At 43.0% G+C, this 25,236-nt stretch overlaps 3 protein-coding genes across 4 annotated transcripts; 2 read left to right on the top strand and 1 right to left on the bottom strand.

Annotated features, from left to right (window-relative positions):
• Nucleotides 1-22: 22 nt before the first annotated feature.
• On the top strand, nucleotides 23-5,725 carry SEC13 (SEC13 homolog, nuclear pore and COPII coat complex component). The gene is made up of 8 exons (XM_010718775.3): nucleotides 23-128; nucleotides 910-1,025; nucleotides 1,446-1,597; nucleotides 2,490-2,623; nucleotides 3,335-3,468; nucleotides 4,004-4,124; nucleotides 4,328-4,474; nucleotides 4,908-5,725. Exons 1-8 carry the CDS (start codon nucleotides 123-125, stop codon nucleotides 5,016-5,018), a joined length of 921 nt encoding a protein of 306 aa, XP_010717077.1. The 5' UTR covers nucleotides 23-122; the 3' UTR covers nucleotides 5,019-5,725.
• Nucleotides 5,726-5,817: 92 nt separating this feature from the next.
• Nucleotides 5,818-9,839, top strand: GHRL (ghrelin and obestatin prepropeptide). Of its 2 annotated transcripts, none has more exons than XM_003210209.3 (5): nucleotides 5,818-7,356; nucleotides 7,437-7,602; nucleotides 8,131-8,244; nucleotides 8,695-8,803; nucleotides 9,492-9,839. In XM_003210209.3, the coding sequence occupies exons 2-5, from the start codon at nucleotides 7,495-7,497 to the stop codon at nucleotides 9,509-9,511; spliced, it is 351 nt and encodes a 116-aa protein (XP_003210257.1). In that variant the 5' UTR covers nucleotides 5,818-7,356; nucleotides 7,437-7,494; the 3' UTR covers nucleotides 9,512-9,839. The 2 variants fall into 2 exon arrangements, with proteins under 2 accessions (XP_003210257.1, XP_031411489.1); XM_031555629.1 differs by having other exon boundaries at nucleotides 7,220-7,242; nucleotides 9,492-9,821.
• Nucleotides 9,840-12,417: 2,578 nt separating this feature from the next.
• On the bottom strand, nucleotides 12,418-25,157 carry IRAK2 (interleukin 1 receptor associated kinase 2). Its single transcript, XM_010718774.3, has 12 exons — nucleotides 24,740-25,157; nucleotides 21,315-21,485; nucleotides 20,568-20,674; nucleotides 19,001-19,195; nucleotides 18,505-18,569; nucleotides 17,975-18,089; nucleotides 17,158-17,267; nucleotides 16,592-16,787; nucleotides 15,829-15,891; nucleotides 14,583-14,783; nucleotides 13,918-14,434; nucleotides 12,418-13,645 (listed from the first exon to the last, which is right to left on the bottom strand). Exons 1-12 carry the CDS (start codon nucleotides 25,002-25,004, stop codon nucleotides 13,527-13,529), a joined length of 2,124 nt encoding a protein of 707 aa, XP_010717076.1. The 5' UTR covers nucleotides 25,005-25,157; the 3' UTR covers nucleotides 12,418-13,526.
• Between the last annotated feature and the right edge of the window lie 79 nt (nucleotides 25,158-25,236).

The following is a 25,236-nucleotide window of genomic DNA, read 5'->3' as shown; positions in this document are numbered from 1 at the left end:
GCCGGCCGTGTGCCCCCGGCCGGGCGCGGCTCCGGGCCCGTGCGCGGTGCGATGCTCCCTAACCGGCCCCTTTCCCTCCGCAGGTTTCCGTCATTAACACCGTGGACACCTCTCACGAGGACATGATTGTAAGTGTGCGCTGCTGCTGCTGCTGCTGCCGCGCGGCCTCGGAAAACGCGGCTCGGCGCTGTGAGGCTGCTGTGCCGGGCTGTACCGGGACTGCGGGGTCAGAGGGCACGGTGTATCCGTGCGGAAAGGTTTCTGGGACGTGAAATATCAAATCCCGGCTACAATTCTAGAGTGCTATTTCGTAATGGGGAGCAGGAAAATGGAAAGGAGGAAAAGTTTAATGCGGTTTTCGTGCTCGGGGTTGTTTCAATGGAACAAAGTACAGCTGTGTGCTGCACGGCATGGGAGCTGGGTGACAGCGCTGGTTTCCTTGATGCGGGTGTTTGCGGGAGCTGCCGTGCAAGCATGCATAGGAGGAAGGATTACAAAGCAGCTTATGAGAGCAAGGAGTGCTGTTAAACGCTGATGTTTCAAGCTAAACCAAAGACGTTAGTGCAATTACACTGAATGTACACTGTAAGAAATGACAGCAGTAACTTGGCCAAGGCTTTGCACTTGGTGGCACCAAGCTCCTGTCCTCTCCTGAAAGCGCTGTGCATCCCCACTCTGAACCCAACCTGCTGCACGAGTAGCGCTTGTGCAGTCAGAGAAAAGAGCAGGTGGGGAAATAAATGACTTGTGTGGTTTGTCTGGATTATTTAAAGACTGTCCCCCTTATCCTGTCATGTTGGGACTCAGTGATCTGCTTGCAGTTCTTAGAGCTGCTTCCAAAATGTAATGATGTTTATTAAGAAAGCAGAGCTCACATGGGCCAACAGCACCTTCTGTGTTGCCTTGCAGCACGATGCACAGATGGATTACTATGGCACTCGGCTGGCGACCTGTTCTTCAGACAGATCTGTGAAAATCTTTGATGTTCGGAATGGAGGGCAAATCCTCATTGCAGACCTAAGAGGGTAAATGGTCTTAAAAGATGATGTTCTTCGCAAGTCTTTAACATTTTGTCCTTTTGCCTTTCGGTGACTTAGGATGTGTGGTAAATTCTCCCGGGTGGTTCTTTGTGGCTCGTTGTTCTAAAGATCTGCTGAGAGCCTCCAGGGGGAGCAGAGACGGTTAGAAGTAACGCTGTGGCTTTCTGATTCACTGCTTACTTAACACCTATATTTCTATAGAGTTAAACTCCCAATCTTAATACAAGGATAAATGTTTGGAATTGTTTTCAATGGTAATGGCTTTGTCTGGCAGTCATACCCTATTTTTCATCTTGGTTTTACTCGTATTCTTCATATCATTGTATCAGTGATGTACAGACCACCAGTTTGCCACAACAGGAATGCATTTCTCTCAGCTTTTCCAAATAATGTTGTTTCTTGCAGGCATGAAGGTCCAGTGTGGCAAGTTGCCTGGGCTCATCCTATGTACGGAAACATCTTGGCTTCCTGCTCCTATGACAGGAAGGTTATTATCTGGAAGGAAGAAAATGGCACTTGGGAAAAGACCTATGAGTACACAGGGCATGATTCCTCAGGTGTGTGGTGTCTGGAACTGGGAAGTGAAACTGGGACAAGGATGGGGTTTGGACTGGAATAAATCCATCATTGTTAAGGAAGAAATCTTCCATCAGATTGTGAACAGTTAATGGAGAGAAGACAGTAAGTCTGTTCCGCACAGGGGGGACACGTACAGAATGGCATAGTGTTGGATAATCAGTTGTCTTGGTACATACACAGGACAAGTTTGCACAGAACAAGTAAATCAGCTTTGGATAAACAAGGTCGTAGGGTACTGAAGTCTTGAAATAGCTTTGTATGTGTCTGCTACAGGACGAAAGGAAAAAGGAACTTTAGTATGCTGTGTTTTGTTTTTCCAGTTGAAACTCTTTTGTTGAGATGATTGGTTCTCCTACAAGCAAAGCTGAGAAGTTTCTGAAATGTTCAGTATGCCAAAGAAAGAAGAGGTGCTTTGCTGTTCAGTATTGCTCTTTATTCTCAAACGAATCAATTAGAATACTCTTGATCCATGCTCTTAAGACTAAGCCAGGGTTAAAAATGAGTATATAATAGATGCATACCTTTGTTTTGTTACTGATCTAGACTTCAAATGCTGTGCCAGCTTGTCAGCTTTTGTTCTAGGATCATTGATATCTCTTCACTGTTGCACAGGATAGTCAAGAGGGTTTTACCTCATTGAAAGTGCTGTTCTGGTGGTCTGTATCTAGAATGGGGCTAAACATAGAGGCAGTTTTCCATCGTTCAGTAAACTGTGGTAATTGTCTTTGCTGAAATTCAGGAATGCTAAAACTCTTCTTAGCTTGCAAAGCTGCTCACTTTTAGTAACCATTCACTAGTACAAGTCAGCAATTGGGTTAGGCAGTTTTAGTTAGCGCTCTGCGGTAACCCAGTCTGTCTCATCCCTCACAGTGAATTCTGTCTGCTGGGCACCACACGACTATGGGCTGATACTGGCCTGCGGGAGCTCCGATGGCGCAATTTCATTACTGAGCTACACGGGTGATGGGCAGTGGGAAGTCAAAAAGATCAGCAATGCACATACTGTAAGTTGGAGCCTCGGATGAGCATTGAGTTGATGCTTCAGAGAATATGCAGACTAGCTAAATAGTGAAATACAATTAAGTAATGTAAATCATTTTCCAGAACCCTAAATAACTTGTTTTAAATAAATCCAAAGTAAGAAACTATATTTACAGTAAGTAAAATGGAGCAGAAAATAATGTGAAAGCCATGTGATAATACATCTGAGTGTGATTGTTAAACACAGTGCTGGAAGTTACATAGTGGGAAATGGCCTTGATATTAAGAACACCTCCTGCGATCTGGCTGTGAGTAAACTTCAACTAGAAGCTGGAAAAACTGCAGAGAAAAACTTGTGTTTTCCCACAGCAGTGGAACTTTTTGTTTAAATAAAACTTGGCAGGCATCTAAGCAGTTAATGATGGTGGCTTGCATTAAAAGAAAATTGAGCTGTGGGCCCACAGATTCTCTCTGCATTCCTCACTCCTAGCAATGGCCTACATCTTGCATCTCTTTCTTCTTTTTTTTTTTTTAATCTGTCTCCACTGTATACATTTCCAAGATGATATTTGCCCATAAGACAGTTACTAAGCTACCTAACACTTCCTGAATAAATGCACAGTTGAGAATAGACCGTTTCTGAAGTTCTTATCCATCTAATTATCCATCCAGCATAGATGTCCTTTGCTCCCTCCACAGCTTTTAGTGATGATCTTATTTTTTTCCTTATATAGATTGGATGTAATGCAGTTAGCTGGGCTCCTGCTGTTGTACCAGGCAGCCTTATAGAACAACCATCTGGTCAAAAACCAAACTACATCAAAAGATTTGCATCTGGTGGTTGTGACAACCTTGTCAAGATCTGGAAGTAAGTCCTTTCTTACCAGGCTTAAGAACTTATAAATAAATAAATAAATAAAAATAATTAAAAAAAGTCATTCTTTATGGTCTCTGAATGTCCCTAATAGCACCTTGAGTTATACTTCAGGCATCTCTATGCTTTCATCTTTAACTATTACTATTTTAGAAAAGTACTTTAAAAATAGAAACAACTTAGTGACTTAGAAACACTCATAGAATTCATGCCAGATCTGCTTAATCTTATCTTGAAAAGTGGCTGTTTAATTGTCTTTGATTACTGAAATTTGTTATTTGCAGAATAGCAGATCTCCATACAGTAATTGAAGACCAAATGTGTTTCTCCTGTGTTGCATTCTGTTCTCTAGAAAGGATTTTGTCAGCTTAAGCCATACAGCTTTTTGGAGGAGAGTAAGGAATGTTTGTGCTTTGTGCTATCGGGATAAAACCAGAGGCTGAAAGCAATAAAAAGTCTTCCAGAACAGTAGGTGGAAAGCACAGCTGGCATTGCTGCCATCCTTCCAACTGTGTAAATGTATTTTCAGAGAAGAAGATGGCCAGTGGAAAGAAGAGCAGAAGCTGGAGGCACACAGTGACTGGGTTCGAGATGTAGCCTGGGCTCCATCCATAGGCTTGCCAACAAGTACCATTGCTAGCTGTTCACAGGTGAGACTTCTAAAGGAGTGAGCTGTACTTGTGCCTTGCTTTTGGCTGGAGTAAGAAGAAAGACCGTTACGTACAGCAGATGTGCATATAGGCACACTTAGAGTTCACATCAGTGTAAGTGCAGTCATAATTGGAAATGCAAAGAAGCTTGTTTTTGTGTTACCAACTTGTGGCCAGCCAACCCAACCTGTTTGTCTTTATAGGATGGCAGAGTGTTTATCTGGACATGCGATGATGCCTCTGGAAATTCATGGTCACCAAAATTGCTGCACAAGTTCAACGACGTTGTCTGGCATGTGAGTTGGTCCATTACTGCAAATATACTTGCAGTGTCTGGAGGAGACAATAAAGTGAGTACTGCAGCCTCAGTTTACTCTTGCATGTCATATTTTTGCTTCTGTTGTTTTGAGTTAAGGCTGCTAAAGACTTTCCTTTGATGCAGTAGTGGGGGGTTTTTTTTGTGTGGTTTGTTTGTTTATTCATTTATCTAAAGGGGAGGAAGACCCTAATGTCTGGCAAACTACATGCATTGCATTCTTAGTCCTGATTGGAAATGTAGGCTTAATTTTATTTTGTAGGGATACTACCACCAGAATTAATTCTCACTCCCTTTATTGCTGGATAACGATTTAGCAAACAGCTACAAATAATTTGATGCTTAAAACAACTCTGACACACTGCTGTATTGATAGACCATCACCGTCTTAGTGATGCGATCATTACAAAGAAAATGAGAAACGGAGAATGTTTAAGGCTAAAACCTTTTCCTGCTCTGTTTTTGAGGTCACGCTGTGGAAGGAATCAGTAGATGGGCTGTGGGCATGCATCAGCGATGTCAACAAGGGCCAAGGAGGAGTGTCTGCTGTTACAGAAGGGCAGCAGAATGAGCAGTGATGTGAGACTGACCAGTCCAGCTGCTGGAAGCGATCGCTATACCTGACTTGCAATGTTTCTTGAATCAGATAAGAACTGGTTTTATCCAAACTGGACACAAAATGGGAAATAACTGTCCAATTTTATGAGCGCTCTTAACCAATACTGGGAGGCTACAATGTGTTGATAATCAGCCTTAATTGACATTCCCTTAAATTAAAGATGAAGAGAGGAGCAAAGTACTGTGCCTTGTGCTACTCCCTGATCCTGTAAAAATTGTAACCTGCCTTCTGGTTTAGGAGTTGGATTTAATTGGATACACTTCAAGCACTCGAGCAGGAACAGGAGGAGGCAGGCAATGAAAGTGCTCACGTGTGAGCCCATCTGTGTAAGGGGCAAATGCTCTGCCACTCAAAGGCCAAAACTATTTCAAGTGGCGGGGCGGGCTGGTGGAGTTAGCAGTAGACAACATTCTGGTGGTACTGAAATGGTGCTTGGGTTTCCCTAGAAGTAATGTGCTCAGATACATGAAAACCTCCAAAGATGAAAAAGAGTAGCAGAATGCATATGTATTTTGCTTTACAGTAATCTCAAACTTGTTTATTTAATGAACATCAACAAATGAAAATACTATTTGAAGACATTCTTTTTTTTTTTAGCCACAATTCTATATTGTACCTCAGGTTTTTGTTTAGACAACAAAATAAAGTCTTATTGGTTAAAGCCTGGTATGCTGTATTTGGTAATCTTTCACAGGGGCCGTATGGGGGATTTCGGTAGTCTACCTTGACAGGTGCCTTAGTGTGGCTCTCATGTATGGTATTTGTACATGGCTTTGTAAGAGCTAGTGAAGGCCTAGTCTGGCCAGAATCCACAGTATGCCATGAAAATGCAAGGGGCTTCTGTTAGAGTAATTCTGTTAGGACCCGGAAGCTCTCCAGTGGTTCATCACTGCCTACTTCCTTTGTGCCCCTTTGTGTTCTCTGCCAGCAGGCTCTCGGACAAAAGTCAAGATGGAGATCTAACTCTGCAAGAACTTCTTAACCTAACTTTGTTGCAGAGGGGATTTGATCCATTGCCTCCGCTTGTTCTCAGCTCCCTACTGCAGCTACCAGCTTTCTTGGTGCTACCAAGTCAGCCGATACCATGGACGTGTTTCAGAAATGATTTTCTTTTAATAATTGGATCATTCCACAAATCTGATTTGAAACATGGCTGCATGTTTCAGGTATTTGAAATAATCAGCTAGGAAGCAGTAACATGAGACATGGAATCTGTGAAAGAGAACAACGTGGAACTGCATCCCTAGGAAAAAAAACTAGTTTCAAAACCTGCAGATGTGCTAACGAGACCGTCCTCGTTGGGCAGAGCACTGTTACGATGGGTGCTCTGTGTAGTGATGCTCCAAGTTACGTTTTTCCATCAGCAAATCTGACTCAACTAAATTCCTTCTCATCTTCCATCTCACACATTTCCCATGCCTTCCTCCATCCTAACACTGAAGGTTTGTGATCTGTAGCATAGAATAAATCCCACAGATGAGCCACATCATTCAAGTCTAGTTAGAACACAAGCAACAGAAGGTGTACATTTGTCATCCTTTACTGTGTGCTCCTACTTCATCCCTATTGTTCTCAGGTTTGAAGAAAATCCTCACAGGATGTTTTCTAGAGCCTCAGACATTGCTACAGCTATTCACTGACATCTTCAAAGTGCAGTATTTCATTTTCAAAGTAACAGAAATGATGTTTCCAGGTAACATCTTTGCCTTCAGTCCTCCTACAAAGGACAAGGAAATCTGATAGAACCCAGAAGAGAATGTAGATGAGAGGAAGCACACTTGGGGCAAACACAAGAGACGTGGCCAGGAATTCAGTTCTGCTTCTTTTCTGTTACACCACACCATATAACAGGAAAAGGGCTATTTTTTGGAAAGGGAAAGTCCTGAGCCATTACAGCTACTAGTTTTTAGAAGGAATGATGTTAATGCCACAGCAGAAAAATGAAATGAGAAACACACAATTCCCTGCACAACTTCATTATACATAGAAAGGAACTCAGCAACAGATGTATGCCGTTTTCATGGTGTTGTAGACTGTTATCTTACAGGCACACCGTGTTTCCAAGGAATTTGAATACACGTCAGACTGCATTTACAGAAATAGCACAGCACAGAACAAATATCCCTATATAAATATCCTATATAAGGTGCTTCAGAAAGCAGCAGTTTGGTGAAGCAGCAAAGGTAACCCGGAGAAGTTTCAGAGCATTTCTAAGCTTTCGCCAGTTTCCCTCTGTAATTTCTCTCTGCTAACCTATCTGCTCCAGTTATTACATCTCAGTTATAGAAGAAAACACAGTAAGTAATAATCTCTTTTGACGGAATATATTGCCTTTTTGCATGCAACAAATGTGCTTTCTTTCTATATCTGTTTTTAGAAACAACTGCATATCATTCAAATCAGGAGAAATAAAGCACCACCTAACGAAGACAATCATGTTTCTCAGACTTGCTCTGCTAGGAATTCTCCTTCTCAGCATCCTCGGGACAGAAACTGCTCAGGCTGGCTCTAGTTTTTTAAGCCCCGCATATAAAAACATACAGGTAAAAATTCAGAATAATGCTTTTTTGAAATTGTCTTCCTCTATAATTTCTTGAAGCCAAATTCTTTACAGTGTTCAGAGGTTTGGAAGAATGTTTCTGGAAGAAGAAGGAGGAATTCCAGAGAATGACTGTAACAAACCATTCACATGAGAAAACATAACTACTAATCTTAGAAACAAACCAACAAACTGAACAAAAAAAACCCACAAAGAAATGCAAAGGAGCTGTTTAAATAAGTTGTTAACTACACTTTGAAAATGAATTGGAAGGTGGCTGTTCCATAAGGAACCCTAAAACAAACGGCTGATAAAGTGGATGCAGAATAGTAGTACAGTTATTGTATACCTAACGTCCACGTAACTTTAAAAGAAGTCACTGATAGCTTTAACTAATCATAACTTTAAAAGAAGCCAGGGATGGCTCTAATTAATTTGCTGCATCTGCATTAATTATGAATTCTATTTTCCCTGCTACAGACCAATTTGATTATGGGAGTTTTATACAGGTGCTATTTTGCTTGCTTTCTAGCAACAAAAGGATACAAGAAAACCAACAGCAAGATTACATCCCCGAGGCACAGAAAGCTTTTGGGATACAGATGAAACAGCGGGAGAAGATGACAATAACAGTGTTGATATTAAGGTGTGTATTTTTCATTCCTGCTCACATACAAGTTCAAATGATTTTGTTGGAGCAGGAATACAATTCCTGCCACAGGAGATGTACAATTGAAAGCCACAGTCATTTAACTTGAAGGGCACGTAGGAAAAGACACGTGAAAACTGCCAGCATTGACAGCATGAAGTAATTCAAAAGTATCTGCACAAAGGCAGATCATGATCTCCTGTTAAGGATTCACTTACATTTCAGAACTAACATGCAGTAATGCAAGTTTCTTCTAGTTTTATCTCCTCTACTTTATCATGCAGTAGCCATGTGTAATATTTATCAGACGATCATTACATGTCTCAGCACTATTAAATGAATGGACATCATTTTTCTACCTGTTGCTTATTCTCACGCCTAACACAGAATTAACCTACAGTGCCTTGTCCAAAAATCATCTGCTCAACTCCTTTAATGTTTTTATAGTTTAATGTTCCTTTTGAAATTGGTGTCAAGATAACAGAAAGAGAGTATCAAGAATATGGGCAAGCATTGGAGAAGATGCTACAGGACATTTTTGAAGAGAATGCTAAAGGTAATTTCAAATAAGACATAAATGCAGAAACTTGAAACAAAAAACAAAAGCCACCCCACAAATGTCCCATCTGTCATGTGAAACAGTCAGAACAGCATTTCAGGAATGACTGGGCTAAGTAGCTAAGCTGCCACTAAGAGAGCAAGTGAAGTGTCTGATGTTCAGAAAACACTGGTTTAACTTCAAAGAATGACAGCAGAATAAATAAGAGCATTCTAGATGACTCACTAATAATGTTCTGAGTACTAACTCTCACCACAAACTGGTTGCTTCTTTTTGTTTTGTTTTTTAGTTTTGTTTTTACCTTTACTGCCCTTCATTCTTTATTTGCACTCAACTATATTAAGCTGTCCTTTCCAAATCTTCTAAGGGTTTTGTCAGGCTTCAAAACTCTATTATGCATTCTAGTCACCTCGGGCTTCTTCTTTCACCCAGCTTTTCAGGATCCCAAGAACTGCCCTAAGCACTTCTCTCTACACTCTGAATTCCTTTTGTAGGGCCGCTTTTTCGGCCATTACACAAATAAGACAATTTTATGCATGCATGCCCCAGCAGAATGTAACCACCTGAAAGCTTTATCTGTCTTCATTTGGGTGCTTGAGGCACTTCTGTACTGATTGGCAAAACGGGATTTTCAGAAAAAATATTAAGATTTTCAAAATAACCTACCTATCTTTTGGCTTTTTAGAAACTCAGACAAAAGACTAAAGCAAGCTGAAGGACATCCACAGCACTAGATGGCCTGATTTGAATTTTACTTTAAAACGAACTGAATTTACATCTCTACGAAGAAAGGAGGACATGAACTTGAGTAGTTTGTTTGCTCTAAGAAAAAGACAAGAATCTACAAGCAAAACTTCAAAGGGTAATGTGAATCACAGGCTGACATGTAGACTTATTTTATTTCCTTCTTTAGTATCTACTGTGATTATTTTAAATGACATATTTGAAAGCTATATGAATTCTTTCCGAAACTGATGGAAACTCCATCTTATGCTTCTACAGACATCTGTAACAGAATAAAGCTTATGCTGAAACTGCAACCATTTGTTATTTTTAAGAGTATCTCAAACTAGATGGCTCACGTAATATACTGTGCAAACTAAATGTACATGGAATCAACTTTCAGTCACCAAATTTGCTTAATTCTCAAGGGATGTGTTAACATGGATATTAGCAAGGAAACCATCCAATATCTCTTCCAGTTAAAATAAAATCAATTTTTCAGTTAACTTAGTCAGATTCAGAATCATACCTGTCCTAGTGCTAGATATCAGAAAAACAACTTATATTTTCATGCTACAAGTGCATACACCACTGTGCTCCACTGTGGCACACATTCGTTTCTGTACATAAGCAATTATGTGCTTAGAAATGCCAACATGAATGCCCATGTAGAGATTTATGAATCCATGATTTTCTGGTCAGTGCCCTGAAGACGTTTTGTAAAGTACCCCAGGCGAGGCTAATGTGATAAAGGTAAACACAGCTGCAAGGCTCAGTTCTTCGGCACGTTCTTTTTTCCTGACACAGAATTTATCGCCCAGGTGAACTGATTCCTTTGATACCACTAGCAGTACCTTGTGTTATACCACCAGAAGGTGGTATAACTTCTGTACAGGCAAAGGGGAAAACTAAAAAGGAGTAAGTATTTCCAAGACAACTAGAAAACAAATATACTTAGATGCTTAGCACTAATTCAATAGCCATAACATTTTGGTACCACAATCAGAAGAAATAGTGTAATGGTTTTCCTGCCCATTATAGAACAAATGCCCAGGTACAGATCTTACCAGCATTTGCTGTACAGCTCCATAAGTCATGCAGGTGCCTAATGGTTGCCTGTAGAAAAGCAAAACATAGGGACAGTAGAAGGTTTCTCAGGTGTGCAATCTTGTCTGCAGTGCACAGTTAGTCCTGTCTGAGAGTGCTGACATGGACTCCTCAGGTACACAACCTGCAGAAGTGTTATGAAAGGGAAGAGTCAAAACACTGAAGTCACATTGGCAATCCTTAGTTCTACTACTGGTGTTCTCTCTGAAAAATATTAAATGTTTTCCAAGCATGTTCCATGAAAGCAATCAATCAATATATTTCCCAACAGCACAGTGAGGAAACTCCTGGCGAGAGACGGCGCATAAATCCTTCCCTGAAAAGGAAGCTCTGCAGTTTGGGTCTGTTTCTAGAGCTCTGACAGAACCGTAGAGGACTGGAGAGGAAAAAAAGCATGGGTTGGTTAGTCTACAGAATCAAAATCGAGGCAAGGCTACCACGCTGTTATCCGGCTAAGCGGGCAGCATTCTTCTAAGGCTGCTCCAAACAAACAACGAAGGAAACCACCAGCCACCACCAGCCCCTAAGAAGAGCAGAAAATCACAACCTTTTCCCCAACGATCTAAACACAGTGGTTTCTGTATTGCAAATACAACATCGACCTCAGGAGGGTGGCAGAGCCCAGTAACGCACAGCCTCACGAGGCTGAAGCAGGTCTGATGCGCTCTGCCGCCCGGAATAAAACCTAGCACGGCATCCTACAGCGGTTCGAGATGACTTGTACAGCCTGCAGCAGTAAGTTGGCAAACAGCAAACCCAAACTTGCTGCAAAAAGAAAGGCGTTCTGTTGCAACGAGGTGCTTTTACACTAGCTTCCTGCCCGAGCAGAGCTTCCGCAGCCCGTGACGGCCGTTTCCCGGCTGTCACACGGAGAGCCCCGCAGTGCCGCGGTTCTGCCTCTGACGGGACGGGGGAAGCTTTTTAGAAAACCGTGCCTAAAGCTCTGCGCTCTCAGACGTACGTACCTTCCCACTGAGGAGGTACAGAAAGTCTGCCGCAGACCAAAGCGCACGGCTCTGCACGGCCTCAGAGCGGAGAGCGCGAGGGAGCCGAGGCCGATCCTGAGGAGGCGGCCCAGTAGGCGGGACCTCAGGGAGGTCCGCTGCGCCCATTGGGAGGCTCGGAACCGCTCCCGACACCGATTGGCTGAACTCGCTCCGAGAAGGGCGGGAAGAAAGAGTCCGCCGCGCCGCTCGCTCCGCTCGGGCCGCCTTAGCGATGCTCCGCGGGACCGGGGGCAGGCGGCGGGCGGCGGCCCGGCTCTGTGCCCGGGCCCCGGAGGAGCTGTTGGACCGCGGGGAGCGCTGCAGCAGGCTGCAAAGAACAGAGGTACCTGTCTGACGTGCAGGGAGTGCCGCGGGGCGGGCCGTCATGCGGAACAGCGCGCGAAACGCGAGCGGCATTCATTGACCTGTGTGGTGCGCGCTGTGTGGTACCGAGGCGCTCCGCAGCGCGATGGAGCGTTGCCGGCAGGCGGCATCGTTGTCTCCCGCAGCTCTGCGGGGCGGTGCCGTGCCGTGCCGTGCCGCTCGGCCGCTCTCCCTCTTGCGCTGCCGTTCAACAGACAGCAAGCGGGTAAGGAACGGCACCGGAACCCATCCCAGAAATCAGTGAGAGAAATACCAGCTGCTTAGCAGTGAGGATGCGCGTTTTACACCGCTGCTACAGTCGCCGATGGCTGGGTGCAGAGAGGTGCTGGGCACCCCATGGACACATCACAGTGCTTTAGAAAGCTGCAGAAAGGCGATTTTCTGTGCTATGAATCGTGAGAAAGCTGGATATAGAGACAGGGCTTCTTCCATTTTTTATTCTCAAGCTTATTAATGAAGTATAAATCTGAGATTAAAACATTATATCAAATAGCAAACATAAGAGTACCATTACTGTAAGACTATGCAGAATATTAGCTGTGTTATAGTGCACTTAATAAACATCTGGTAAGGTTCCATACCTCAGAATATGTCTAAGATTAACATGGAACAAAGGAAAGAATAACACAGCTGGCTTTGTGAGGCTGCAGGAGCCAGCCCACGTCATCTGTACTGTTTTATCCACTGCCAAAATAAATACAACTAATCAAATTTCAACTGATTGAGGATAAATTTGAGGACACTTTAAATTAAAACCCAAAACGTATAGTAGTCACCAGGTGAAACACAACGAGAAGCCTTAGCAATGTTTAAAGGACACTTAGGAAGAAAAACAACTTTCAGAGACACCCTATGAAGTGCTCACTGCTGTCCTATAGCTCCTGACAGTGAAACTTGCCTAGACCTCCATGACATAACACATATAGCTGGTACAGCAGCCCACAGAGCAGATCAACCTGTCTTACAGCTATTTTCAGTGCAATTCACATTGAGATTGACCATAGAGAATATATCTGAGAACTTGCATAGAAATTCCCTTCTCTGCTAACAGAGCGTTTTTGGGTATCCAAAGAGTATATGAAATAGATCATTTGAAAACTGAAACCTCCTATCAAAGATTTGTCTCTTCATATACAATGCAATGACAATAAAGGGCACTGCTAACCAATTGTGGATCAGTGGTTGCTCTGTAACTTCTAGGACTGTGGTATTTTAATGAGACACCTATTATCTGCAGATACTTTTTGAAATACACAAGAAAAGGACCTTAAATATTTTTGTAATGCAGATGAGAAGAAAGAAGGCATTTCTGTTGGCAGAGCTGTGCTGAGCCTCAGCCTGTTTTGGAAAGATATTTTCTGTTTCTTAGTGCCATCACTTTTCTTCAGAGAAGGATAATGTTTCTGATCCAAATCTGCTACTCAGACTTCAAGGAGAGGTATACTTTTATCATCTTTCTAATGAAGAATCAGTCCTTATTTCTTCTTGTAAGTTGGTCACAGCTAATAAATCCATCTGGTTTAAGAATCAAAAAGTTCAGAACTGCTTAATTTGTCTTCTTCATACAGCAAAATATTTTCCATTAGCTTCTTTTTTTGGTCATTTATTTTTATTTTCCAGGATGCCTCTCTGGCTAACGCTGAAAAACAAAAAATTCCAAATACTGAGAAAAAAATGCATCTGCGTCTAAGGCACAGACAGCAATTTTAAATTAAAAATTTGGTTTAGAAAAACTGACAGAAAGGAAACAGAGAACATTCTGTAGATTTATTGGTAAAATCATAAGCAAGGAGTAAGAGCCCAAACTGTTGTAAAGACTTGGGTTAGAAGAGAAGCATGGACACTTCTGCCAAAGCACCCGAACCATCACATACCAGAACGTTCTGCACCCTCAGACTTATCTACATTTACCTTGGGATGAACATGCAGAGTCAAGGTCTGCATTTTTTGACTGAAATGTGCTTTGTGCAGTAGCAGCCATTTCCAAGTTGTCATCACTTCTGATGCATACTACATTTCTTTCCCGGAGTCCGTTTGCTTTTGTTTTCTCCTTTATCCTGCAGTCAGAGCTCGGAGTATTTTCTGAATTGTTACAGTTGTTGCTGAATAGCTCATCTGTAGATTTCTCTTCAGGATTCCAGATGAAACTCATCGATTCATCCGATTCACAAGGGACCCGTGACATCTGCAAACAGTGAGCGTCAGGTGGCACGACTCCTACTGAAGGTGTGCACTGACCACCACTGGCCAGGAGTACGGGCTGTGTGCTGTCCTCTTTATTCTGCCCTGCAGAAGGGGCATCCATGCTGAGGTTGGTGGTCTCATCATCAGTTTCTTCTGGAGTATTCACGGAAAACCCAGAAGTGCTGCCTCCACAGATGTAATGCTCTCTCAATTTATTTTCAGCTGTTTCCGTAATTTCAAGCACCTGTTTTAAAACAACAAAATAAATATAATCCCTATACCCCTTGCTACACACATTATTGGCAGTCCAAAAAAGTTGGGGCACAAACATTGTAGCTCTAGACCTTGCTGCCATGAAGGCTAAATTCTCAATCAGATTGTTAAAATATTACCTCTGCTATGTTAGAATTCTTCTTTCTCAGACAAAGGCAGATGGCTGAGGCAAAATCAATAGCAACCTCTTCCAGCAAATGTCCTGCTTTCTTGTCCAGGTATTTACAGCATATTTCCTTGGCAGCTAGCTTTTCCAAATTCTTGACTTTGGAGTGTGATTTTTCTTTTGCCAGTTGGATTTCATCGGCAATCATGTCTTTCTATTCAAAGGAGAAAGGTATATTAAGTGAAGACAAAATTAATAGCACTGTTTAATTCCATCTAAATCACTGAGAACAGAAGTCTTCCCATGTACTTGTTATTACTGCTCCTCGACAGCTGGTTTATAGATCTAAAAACTGTAAGTGATCCCCCTTTGTACAAGTCACAGAAATGTTGCTTTCACAGTAGAGAAATGGCCAAAGATTTTCTTTGCATGTGTCTGATGTCAAATTGCCTAAAGCAAACCCAGCTGCTCTGTGCTTATATCCACCCAAAGGAATGAAAAATCGTCAACGCTGCACATAGCAGCATTTATGCACAGGACTTTTAAAACTATTTATTAAAAGAAATCAGAAACTCAGGATCCTTTGTTTCCTGAAGCTATTTGGACGTTGCTGAACTGTTTGGAAATTATACATACGAAAACTACCATCTTCCTCTTAAAGGCTTCAACAACATGGCAAACCAGAAGGAGTGCATTGCAGAGAAGGATTATAGGTGGAGTCTGTTTTTATGAAGATGGTGTTAATGGTATTCAGTGAGCCTGGGCAGTTCTGGCTGCTTGTGAAAGCAGTTTGCGTAGTTTTAATGACAGCCTGGACAAATTGGCCAGGATACAAATTCCAGACACCAATGTAATACTAAAAGCCTGATAAACATGGTAATGAGCAACTGCAGTCAGAGCCCACCCAGATTCCCCACTCAGTCTGACTCGTATCACCCCTTCCTGGCACACAAAAAGCCTGCAGCAGCATTTCAGCACAAAGTGTGAAAATAAGCATGTGCTTAAAACCAGTTATGCTGCAGCATCTCCTAACATAAGCAAGGGCAGTGCTCATGAGTCTGCTGTGTGAAATGGGAATACATACTCTCCTCATGTCTAAAGGTGATGCACTGTTGATGTTAATGGAACCACGATATAATTTCTAGCAAATCTCTTCTTTAAGGTGTGTGAAGCAAACTGCATTTCTATAAAATTAAATTCACCTCATGACAGCACCTCATTCACTCGTGTTAGTGTTCATTATTTCTGCTTTTCCTTACCAGATAAATAGGGCTCCTTCCTTCATCCAGTGCCTTAATCCCTGTCAGTATCTCTGCTAAGACCTAGAAAGTTTATTTGACAGATAAACAATTTGTTCACAATAAACTCTGTCTTTAAATGTCTACATGTAAAGGAATAATGAACTATTGAACTGCCAGGGCATTTTAGATTTCATTTTTATTTTAACACTTAACAATGCCAAATTTGGGCAATATTTATGACAGCTTAAATCTACCTCCAGAGGCAAGTCCAGATTTTATACTTAGGTGCAACAGATAATAAAAAACGAAATGAAGTTCAAAAAGAAGACTGTCAATATCAATTTACATAGGAAATGACACCAAACAGAGAAACTTCCTGTTAAAATGGAAACTTTTGAGACAAGTGACGTTTTGAACTCTTATCTCAGCTGAACTTCCAAACTGACAGATGTTTGTAGCAGTGGATGGGGCCAATCTGTCAGAATTGTGAGAACCAAACAGAAAACTTTCTGCTACTCTTTTTCTCAAACTACCAACAGTAATACATTTTTTGCAACATTTTACCATTTTGTTGTTCCTAAGATTCACATCACTTTGTCACAAACTGAAGTAGATTTGGAACATGCAGGTAATTAAAAACAGAATCTCAGCTCGTTATATAGTTAGCAATTGGGAATAAAATTGCAGGAACAAACAACTATGTGGGGAATGTGCTCAGACATCCGTTTTCCTGTCTACAAACATCAACAACCACAGCAGAAGATGGAAAAAGGCAACCTACCACACCACAGCCAAATACGTCAACTTTTTCTGTTAACTGCCCATGCCTGACAAAATCTTCTGGCAGATAAGTAAGAGAAGCTTGCAGGACTTTGGTTTTCATCACAGTATATTTGGACTTTTTATCGGCAGAGTACAGTCGCAGACCTGAATGCCCAAGCTTTGGCGTAAAGTTTTCATCCAACAAGACATTTGAGCTGTAAAAGACAACACTGGTCAAGTAATTACTTTAACTTGATGTGAAATTTTACACTTTTCAAGTAAAGGCAAGGTCTGAGGGGGAAAACTTCCAGCATTTGACCTGCTGTGTAACAGTGAAAGGGTAAAGACAGGGAGATAGGAAGAGGGGATTTAAGAGCACTCCAAGCATTGCTTCAGAAGAAAACACTTCCATCATTTATAAAAGGGAGACAAATTAAACGTGATCAGGTGAAGATGAAGGTCCTACAGAGCAAGGGACAGCAGAATGACGCTGCAAATGAATATCGACATGATAAAAGCTTTCAGGTGCTTCTGTTGAAGAAATCCTGGAATTAATGAGTGTACAGGTAATGCCAAACCCCTCACCTCTTGATATTCCCATGAAGAATTCCAAAATTGTGTAAATACTCCACAGCTCGGATGAGTCCCACAGAAATACTAATTCGTGTCTCCCACGCCAGTGGAGCAGAATCGTCCTGCAAGGAAGGAATGGGGTCGTTTTGTCTTCTTTTAACAATGAAAACGACACAGCAGCAGTACAATTTCATTCTAAAGCCTGTTTTGGTCCCACTGCAATCACAAGCAAAATGCCAGCTGGCCTAAATCAAAAGTTTTGTCCAAGGCAGAGTTTGTGATTTCTAGGCCTAGGAAGGAACTTACTCTTGCACACTGCACAGTGTGCTTTGCCTGCCTTGTGACAACAGTGTGATAAGGATACAGCAAAGGTCATACTTATTGAGAGCATCAATTATACGCCATCACAGAGGCACAGGTCTGGTTTTGATGGATTGCTTTTCTGCTCCTTCTGTCCTATCTCTGCAAATGCTCTTTCAGTAGGTCTGGACACCTCACAGTGTTCTCTCTTAAGCCCTTCTAAAATGTTGTAGGAGTGAATGAAAATGATGAGAACCACATTCCCAATTCCAATGAAATATAATGATATAGACAGGTATGTTTTGCAGATTAGTTATTACTTGAAAAATCTGAAGGCTGCAAAGCAGAAGCTTTTTATTGACCCGATCTGCCTTGCTGTAGTGAAACTGAAAAAGAACGTAATACCTACAGACAGCTCATCTGGGCTCTTTTGGTCTGTTTCTTAGAATTACAAGAGATCTTTCTCCTTTTCATACAATAACGTGACTTGTAAACACACATAAATAATGGACTCGGGTTATCTGCTTACTTGATGCTGAAGTTTGTTCTGTAGTGATCCGTTAGGCAGGTATGGATATATCAGACAGTGCAACTCAGATTCTACTGTGAAACCCAGCAGCTGCAAAATGTTGACATGACAACACCTGCAGGCACAGATCAATAATGATTTACAAATGAAACGAGAGCAACACAGAAAAATGCATTCTTAAGCTGGAATAAATCCCTACATTCAGGACAATTGGGAATTACATTTCGTACTACAGCCACACAGAACAGCCCTGAGCGGGTTCACAGAAAGCTACACTAGCAGCAGAGACAAGGCTATAGCACAACCTGGTTTTGAGCAGCCAGAAGGGATACAAAGCTTCAGGAGACACCAGGCCTTCACCATCTCCAAGAGTGGCAAGGGGCAGTGCTTGCTTTGCAGGGAACAGCACATCTCTGGCAGGCAGGTATGCTGCTTCCTCAGGGCATAACCCCAGTGCCTGGGGGATACGCACATCAGTGTGACCGAACAGCCCAGGAGCACAGTGCATGCAGGATACACAGACTGCTCACCGAAAGCAAATCTGCACTTCTGTATGAAAAAATCTTTGGGTGGAATTTGGGCTTGTGCATTCGGTCTGAAAGAAAAAAAAAAAGAAAACATGCAATAGAATCTCAGCAGTAATTACGTGGTGCTGCACTCCTGCAGGCCTTTTACTCTCTAGATGACAACTTTAGCAAACAGGCTGTTTTCACTGACGACCGTATTGTGTCATAGACAACAACTATAAATTAGAACAAAAACTGGCATGAAGGCATTCCTGATCCTTATCCATTATCGATGCAGGCAGCTACCCCCAGGCTACTCCCACAAATACAGTGAGTTGAACTACCCATGTGAGGAAAAGCTCACGTACATGATTGCTGCATCTAGGTTTACTAACATAATTTCTCTTTTACTTCTTTTTTATAGCAGTTCTTGTTCTCTGCCCACAGAATATTAAATGACAATTGTTTAAGAGATTCTAATAAAATACCTCCTGCAAAGAAAAAGAAGTGGAGCACTTGCCTCTTTCAGTCTTTTGATGACATACACCATGTTGTGCCTCTGACCTTTGTAGACATCTGCAAAAGTGCCTTCACAAATTCTGCTCTTGTCACTGAAGCCATCTGTGGCATTAGTAACTTCTTTCTGGGTCCACAAAAGGCTCCCACTGGGGAGATCAGTCATCGTCTCCTGCTGAGGAGGGGAAGAGCTGCAGGGCTACACATTGGAAGAAGAGACAAGTTAATCTCATAAACATTTGTATGCTTTCTCCGTCTCTTTCAGGCATCATATTTCTTTTCCATGAGCTAAATGAGCCTTGTGATTGTAGAAAGAAATTGTGACAGGTGCTGCGCAATCACTCGGTGTGGTTTCCACTTGTAATACCTGTGTTGATTTGTCTTGCTGGTAGAAATATTCACAGTAGAAGACACCTAAAAACAGCTAATCTGCATTTCCATCCTTCCCAAACAACAGAGTCAGTTTTCTTTAAAAGTCCTTATATGTACTTAAAGTGACATCAATTTAAGCCACAAAGCCCATTTGTCTTTATGCCTGAGGCATATATCATGGTACTGGATCAGAAAGGAGTGTCTCTCATGCTATAATGTACTTATTTTCTCCTAAGAATTGCACAGCTACTTCTGAAGTGCTTGCAAAATAGTTGCTTCCAGTCAGACAAGTCCTAATGCCACTTGTTATTACAATTCCACTATAGCCTACACAAAACCGTACAGCTTTCACAACCTTAATTTACTCCAGACCTGAGAAAACAAAACCTCGACTACCCCTCAGGAAATTCTGAAATTACTGTGTTCTTTGTAGCAACCTTCTCCTATTGCTGTTACTCTTGAACCACATCATCTTGGACGAGTTACAAGTCTTAAAGCACGATCTTCTTTAGAAACAAAAAGCAAATTAAAAAAAAAAAGAAGAAAAAAAAGAGGTCAGTGCAGGACGAGGATGGGACCAGAGTGCACACAAGGATCTGGAAAACACACTCTGAAAAAGTACAGGATGGTTCCATCTAGATGGTCTTGCAGATAAGAGAGCTATAGCGAGGAGTAACAGAAGACTGTTGAAATCGTCAGGAGCATGAGCAAAACAGCTCCCAGCAGGATGGCTGGGCCTTGGGATGGGGCTCAGAGGGATGGCAGATTTTCAGTTTTCAACTAGATAAGGCTCTGGACAACCTGACCTCAACGTGACACCGGCCCAGTTTTCAGCAGGAACCACATTTTAAATTTAAACTAAAAGTGTGACATTCCAACTAGTCAGTCGTTTATGCTGGACTGTCCTACGATCCCAGTAGAAATATTGGAGTCTGCTGCAAAATTTAGAATGGAAATTCCTTCAAAATTAATTGCTACCTGTGGGCATGTTAGCCACGCTAAGCCATGTAGCACTGTTAAATGTATCCCTCACTGGTCTCTCGTTGGCAGAAAAGAAAAAAGAAGCGAAGCAAAATTTAAGTAATTAGTACTATATTCAGTCTAAACATAAAGTTGAGGAGTAAACTTTAATTGAAAAACACAGAACGTCATAAAGCAAATTCTTATTGTTATAATCAATGAGAACTAAAGGGATTTACCTTCACACTTGATGAGACAGAAGGATTTGACTGTAAGGATTTCAAAAGGTCTCTTGGGGGAGGTGGTGGAGAAGGAAGTGAATACAAGGTTCCTCCAGAAACAGCATCTGAAATTGAATTAGCAGCACTGATAATACACCTCTTTTTTGTGACATTGCTGCCACTGACTCATTATGAGCATCCAGGATTTTGCTGAAATGCCTAACCACGCACAACCTATGGCTGTCAAAACGTGAAATGCCGTCTATGGAGCTATTGCCCGGCTCCGCTGTGCGATGACTGCGAACATCCCTCCAGCCCTGGCTCAGGGACACGGAGCTTCCAGAGCCTCTGCCTGCACTGCTGTTCACACGCTCTCCTCCACACCGTGGTTCTGCTCCATCTCCCAACAGAGCTGCTTGCTGATGCTTGCACAGCTCTCCATCGGCCCAGATTTGTGCTGTGTGGAGAGAAGGACTGAGGGCGTGAAGTTACGCACAGCTCTAGCGTTAGCATGGCACTGGTGCTCTCACAGACCTGGGAGTACTTCTCTCACAGCCAGGACAGGTACAGAAAGGAAGAGCGGGTGGCTGTGTGATCAAGCTAGAGACTGACAGCTCAGGAGCCAGTAGTGCTAGTTGAAAGGCAAATATTCAATTGGACCATTTTGAATGGAATGCGTTCATTTATACTGAAGTGAAATTCAGCATTCTTGTCTGTACGGTCATTTCACTGTTACTGAAAATCAGGTTATATTATTTTACTTACTACATGCTGGTGATATTCCTGGTTGTGAAGGCTCTGGCGATGGCAACAGACTTATCTCATTTTCTCTCTCTTTGTGTTTGTTTTCTGTGGGAGTTAAAGATACGTTCTCCTGTTTAGGTGAGTCTACCAGCTCTTCTTTTTCAGAGGTGGTAATGCTGGAGGGTGATATCCCTGCAAAGGAGATCGAAGGAAAGAGGAGTGCCGTGCAGAAGGAAGTCTGACTGATCAGTTAGCAGAAAGTAATCCCCATCGGGAAAGTGGACTATCCATTAAAGCAAACATTATGAATGCTTTACAGATACTGTTAAATTGTTTCAGTAGCACTGGTATTTAAATTCAGATCTGAAGAGCACATACATCTTACAAGGAAATATTAAAACCAGATTAGGCTACAGCTGGGACAGGAACAAACTGGAAATAAAAAGATATGAAGACACTCCGCTACGCAGAGCTGTCAAAACCTCCCGACAAAGCAGCTGAATTCTGGTCTGTGAGAGGTAAATGAGGGGGAGGAGGAGCCTGGAAATGCTGAGTGTGCACCAGAGATGACACAAGAACTTTCTAGTGCCTATTAACCACATTTTCCTGGTTATAATCCTGTACTCTTGTTTCTATCTGGTATCTTTTATCAGCAATATATTTAACATTTACATAAAAATATAAATTAATCTTTTGATATGAAAGAAAATAAGCACAAGTACCAATACAAGCTTTTTGTTGTACTGTTTTACCAGCTTGTCATCTTAAGTACAGCACTCTGCATTTGAAATCAGACAATAGCTTTGTGTTCTTTGTGCACAAAGAAAGCACTGGGGATATCTGAAGCCAGGAGGAAGCTGGAGTTTTAATTTCAGCTATGCTCCTCATAAACCACTTTCAGTAGAAGTGAAGCTTAGAAGGCAAGGTATGACAATTCCAGTGCACTGCAGCTCGGACCGCAGATGGGAGCGTGTCTGTGTAGGGCAAGCTTTTTCCTTTGACTTCCTTCTGGAGTTTTTAAAGCACCAGAATGCTGTGAGATCACACACACCACAGGTTTTGGAAATCACTGAGTTTCAAGCAGTCTGCAGGCCTTCTGTTCCAGCTGGCAGTCCCTGCGTTCTGCAATTGCTGACCTTCCCCTGCCGGTACTTTAACCTAGAAGCCTCTACAATTTGGATCACTTCCCTCTTTCAACCTATTTTTCATGGTTTTTCACGAATTTTGCAATTTCCTGCACATCAGTCAAACAGGTCACCACTGAAACTGAAGAACTAACACAGGAAAAAGCTTGTTCCAACAGATATCCAGAAGTGGGACTGGAGTTGCGCAAGAAATTGTCCAAGGCAGAAACAATAGAAACAACTCTCCTGCAAGTAACCTGCCAGCAAAACATTCACCGGGGTGTCCTGTCTGAGTCTTGTAAGTCAGACTGAACAGCGTTATGGTAACACAGTAACTGTCAAGAGTTAGAACAGTGGCTTTTTGAAGCGCCCAACAGAACTGAAAACCAAACCCACTTTCAGCTCCTTGCACAACCCTGCACGGAATACCTTGTCACAAAGGAAACCAGAAACAAAGGGGCGTTTTTTGTTTCTCAGAAGGTGAGGGCAGATTTTTTCTGATTAAGCCACAGCATACAGGGTGGGATTACAGCAAATCAGTGAACAGACCGAATGAAGGAACACTCCAAAGTGAGCCAGCTGCAAACAAAGGCGGGCCTGAGAGCGCTGCAGCCGGGCAGAACAGCGATAGCTGAAGGAGCAGCCGGCTGCAGCACGTACACAGCACCGCCAGAAACTCTCTGTGGATTGTGTGAGATACACAATGGGCACAGAAGAAAACAGTTACCACAGCGTGGAGGCCAGCGGCTACTCCAAAGCATCTGTAAAAATAGCATTATGAGGAGCCAGGCTTATTGCGTTGGAGAGCTCCAGACCCAGTTTCTTCACGTTGTTTTCAATCCCGTCCACTCAGGCTGGACCTCGCAGCCACATTTCACAACTGGTTCACTACCATACGCACTAGGGCAGATGGAAATTCACTTTCCTGTAGCTCTGTTCACTCTGTTGAGGAGCGAGGAGAGAATTGTTACCATCTCCTGAGTGGGGTGATTGAGTTCAGCCAGAGCGGTTCTGAACGAAGGGCTGTCACAGCCCAGCTGTGCGGAGCAGCACTCCTGCTAGGGTGGGTGGCAGTGGCGTTTCATTACAGAGATGGAATTTGCCTAAAGCGCGCTTGTGCTTAATATCGCTTTTTAATCAACAGAAATTCAGAATACCCTCCTTAAAGATTTTTGCCATCCTAAAATAAAGTTTCTAAGTCACACTAGTACCGGGAACCCACAAAAAACCCAGCTGTGCTATATATAGAACTGCAGTGGCAAGCAAACTGTGACACACAGTGGGAATTTCCATGAGCAACGCCTGTCGCTGAGTGCCAGCTGTGTGTGCTGCCAGCCCTGCCCACAGGCAGCTCACAGCAGAACAGCCTCCTCCCCAGCTGCGTGCAGGCAGTGCCCCGCACACCTCCCATCTCCTGTCAGCATGCGCTGCTGTCAGCTTTGCCCAGTATCCATGTGCACCTGCATCGTACTTCTCTGATCTTTTCGGGCCACTAACTAACTTTTCTATGACTGTCTATGGAGAACAGGCAAAAGTCACACGAACACTTCCTTCCCAAGAAAGTGGATTTTGGGTGGTAATATGTGGAGAGGGGAGTAGAGGCTGCTGCCAGCTTGCCAGGACTCTCGTCCAGGGTTTCACAGATCCCACAGCAGAGCTGTGCTAAGACACCCTCTGGCTTATGAAAATGGATGGCTGCCATTGATTTCAATGGAGAAAAACTGCAAGTTATATTTAAAAGTGCTGTGACTTCTACAGGGAAATGGTTTGCCTTAATTAGATACAGCATTTTCAAAGCGTCATCATCCAACTCAGAAAAGTAACCAAAATACAGCAAACGGAACCAAGGCAAGAACAGTGAACTGGGCAAAGCACTCCTTTGGGAAACGTTCTCACAGTGCAGGAAAGCAGACTGCATAAGCAAAACTGCTGATAGGTTTCTCTGCCACGAGTTTGTTGGCTTTTAATGTATAAGGGCAGAATTTCAGTGGGGAACAAGGACAAGTATGAAAAATTCACACATCCACAACTCAGCTCCGTGGTAAAACAAGGATGTGTTACAGAGCCATCTTCATGCACAGCACAGCCTCACTCTGGCAGCTCCTGAAGCACCTCAGAGACACTACGAGCTGGGCTGACAGACCAGACCAGACCAGCGGCCCCTCGTCCGTGTCAGCTCTTCCCTTCCCACCATGAGCAGAAAATAAGAAGCAGCAGACACTTCACAATTTGAGCACAAGGTTCCCAGCAAAGAGTTCCTTCAGCCTGCGCAATGAAGACGGGGGCGGGCACAGAGCCGGGCTGCTCACAGGTGCTACTCACAGTCCAGGATGACCTGAGCCGCCCGGTAGAGCTGCAGTGCCTGCAGCAGCTCCAGCAGCTGCCGCACGGTCGCCAGCCTCACACCCCACCACCACATCAGCTCGCGGGTGATGCTGATCCCCGTCTTCTCCATGCATTTGATCTTCCGCAGCTCGGTCTGGTCAGTGATCACGTAGGAGGCTGCGGGAGACGGGAGGGCTTTGTTAGCAATGGGGAGAGAGCGAGGGCGGGCAGGGAAGGCACCTACACGCCAAGCTTCTTTCATTCGGTTTTAAAAGCAGGGACCGCCACACGCTAGCTGCGTGGACGTGAAGGAAATCCAGTTCCTGGAAGTAGGATATTATTTTTATTCTTTCAAACGTTCAAAAAACAAGTTCCTTATGTGGAGACCCAAAAAGAAACCCCTCTCCGACGGCTCAGCGCGTCGTCACCGTCCCCTGAACGCCCTCACCTGCGCGCCGCCCGGCTCCGGTTACGTTCCGTCGTGGCAGCGGACG

Source organism: Meleagris gallopavo, chromosome 14 (genome assembly GCF_000146605.3).
Source record: "Meleagris gallopavo isolate NT-WF06-2002-E0010 breed Aviagen turkey brand Nicholas breeding stock chromosome 14, Turkey_5.1, whole genome shotgun sequence".
In the NCBI taxonomy this organism is placed as follows: domain Eukaryota; kingdom Metazoa; phylum Chordata; class Aves; order Galliformes; family Phasianidae; genus Meleagris; species Meleagris gallopavo.
The sequence above is the reverse complement of the archived record's forward strand: the minus strand, read 5'-3'. Positions and strand labels throughout refer to the sequence as shown.

Excerpts from the sequence above, each read along its gene's own strand:
- SEC13 (XM_010718775.3), top strand. Across the intron at positions 1,598-2,489 it reads CACAGGGCATGATTCCTCAG|TGAATTCTGTCTGCTGGGCA; the intron begins GTGTGTGGTGTC and ends CATCCCTCACAG. Across the intron at positions 3,469-4,003 it reads AACCTTGTCAAGATCTGGAA|AGAAGAAGATGGCCAGTGGA; the intron begins GTAAGTCCTTTC and ends ATGTATTTTCAG.
- IRAK2 (XM_010718774.3), bottom strand. The coding sequence starts at position 25,004 with ATGAAAGAAGCTTGGCGTGTAGGTGCCTTCCCTGCCCGCCCTCGCTCT. Across the intron at positions 20,675-21,314 it reads AGGAATATCACCAGCATGTA|ATGCTGTTTCTGGAGGAACC; the intron begins GTAAGTAAAATA and ends ATTCAATTTCAG. Across the intron at positions 14,435-14,582 it reads AGAATTCTAACATAGCAGAG|GTGCTTGAAATTACGGAAAC; the intron begins GTAATATTTTAA and ends GTTTTAAAACAG.
- GHRL (XM_003210209.3), top strand. The coding sequence starts at position 7,495 with ATGTTTCTCAGACTTGCTCTGCTAGGAATTCTCCTTCTCAGCATCCTC. Across the intron at positions 7,603-8,130 it reads CCGCATATAAAAACATACAG|CAACAAAAGGATACAAGAAA; the intron begins GTAAAAATTCAG and ends CTTGCTTTCTAG. Across the intron at positions 8,804-9,491 it reads TTTTGAAGAGAATGCTAAAG|AAACTCAGACAAAAGACTAA; the intron begins GTAATTTCAAAT and ends TTGGCTTTTTAG.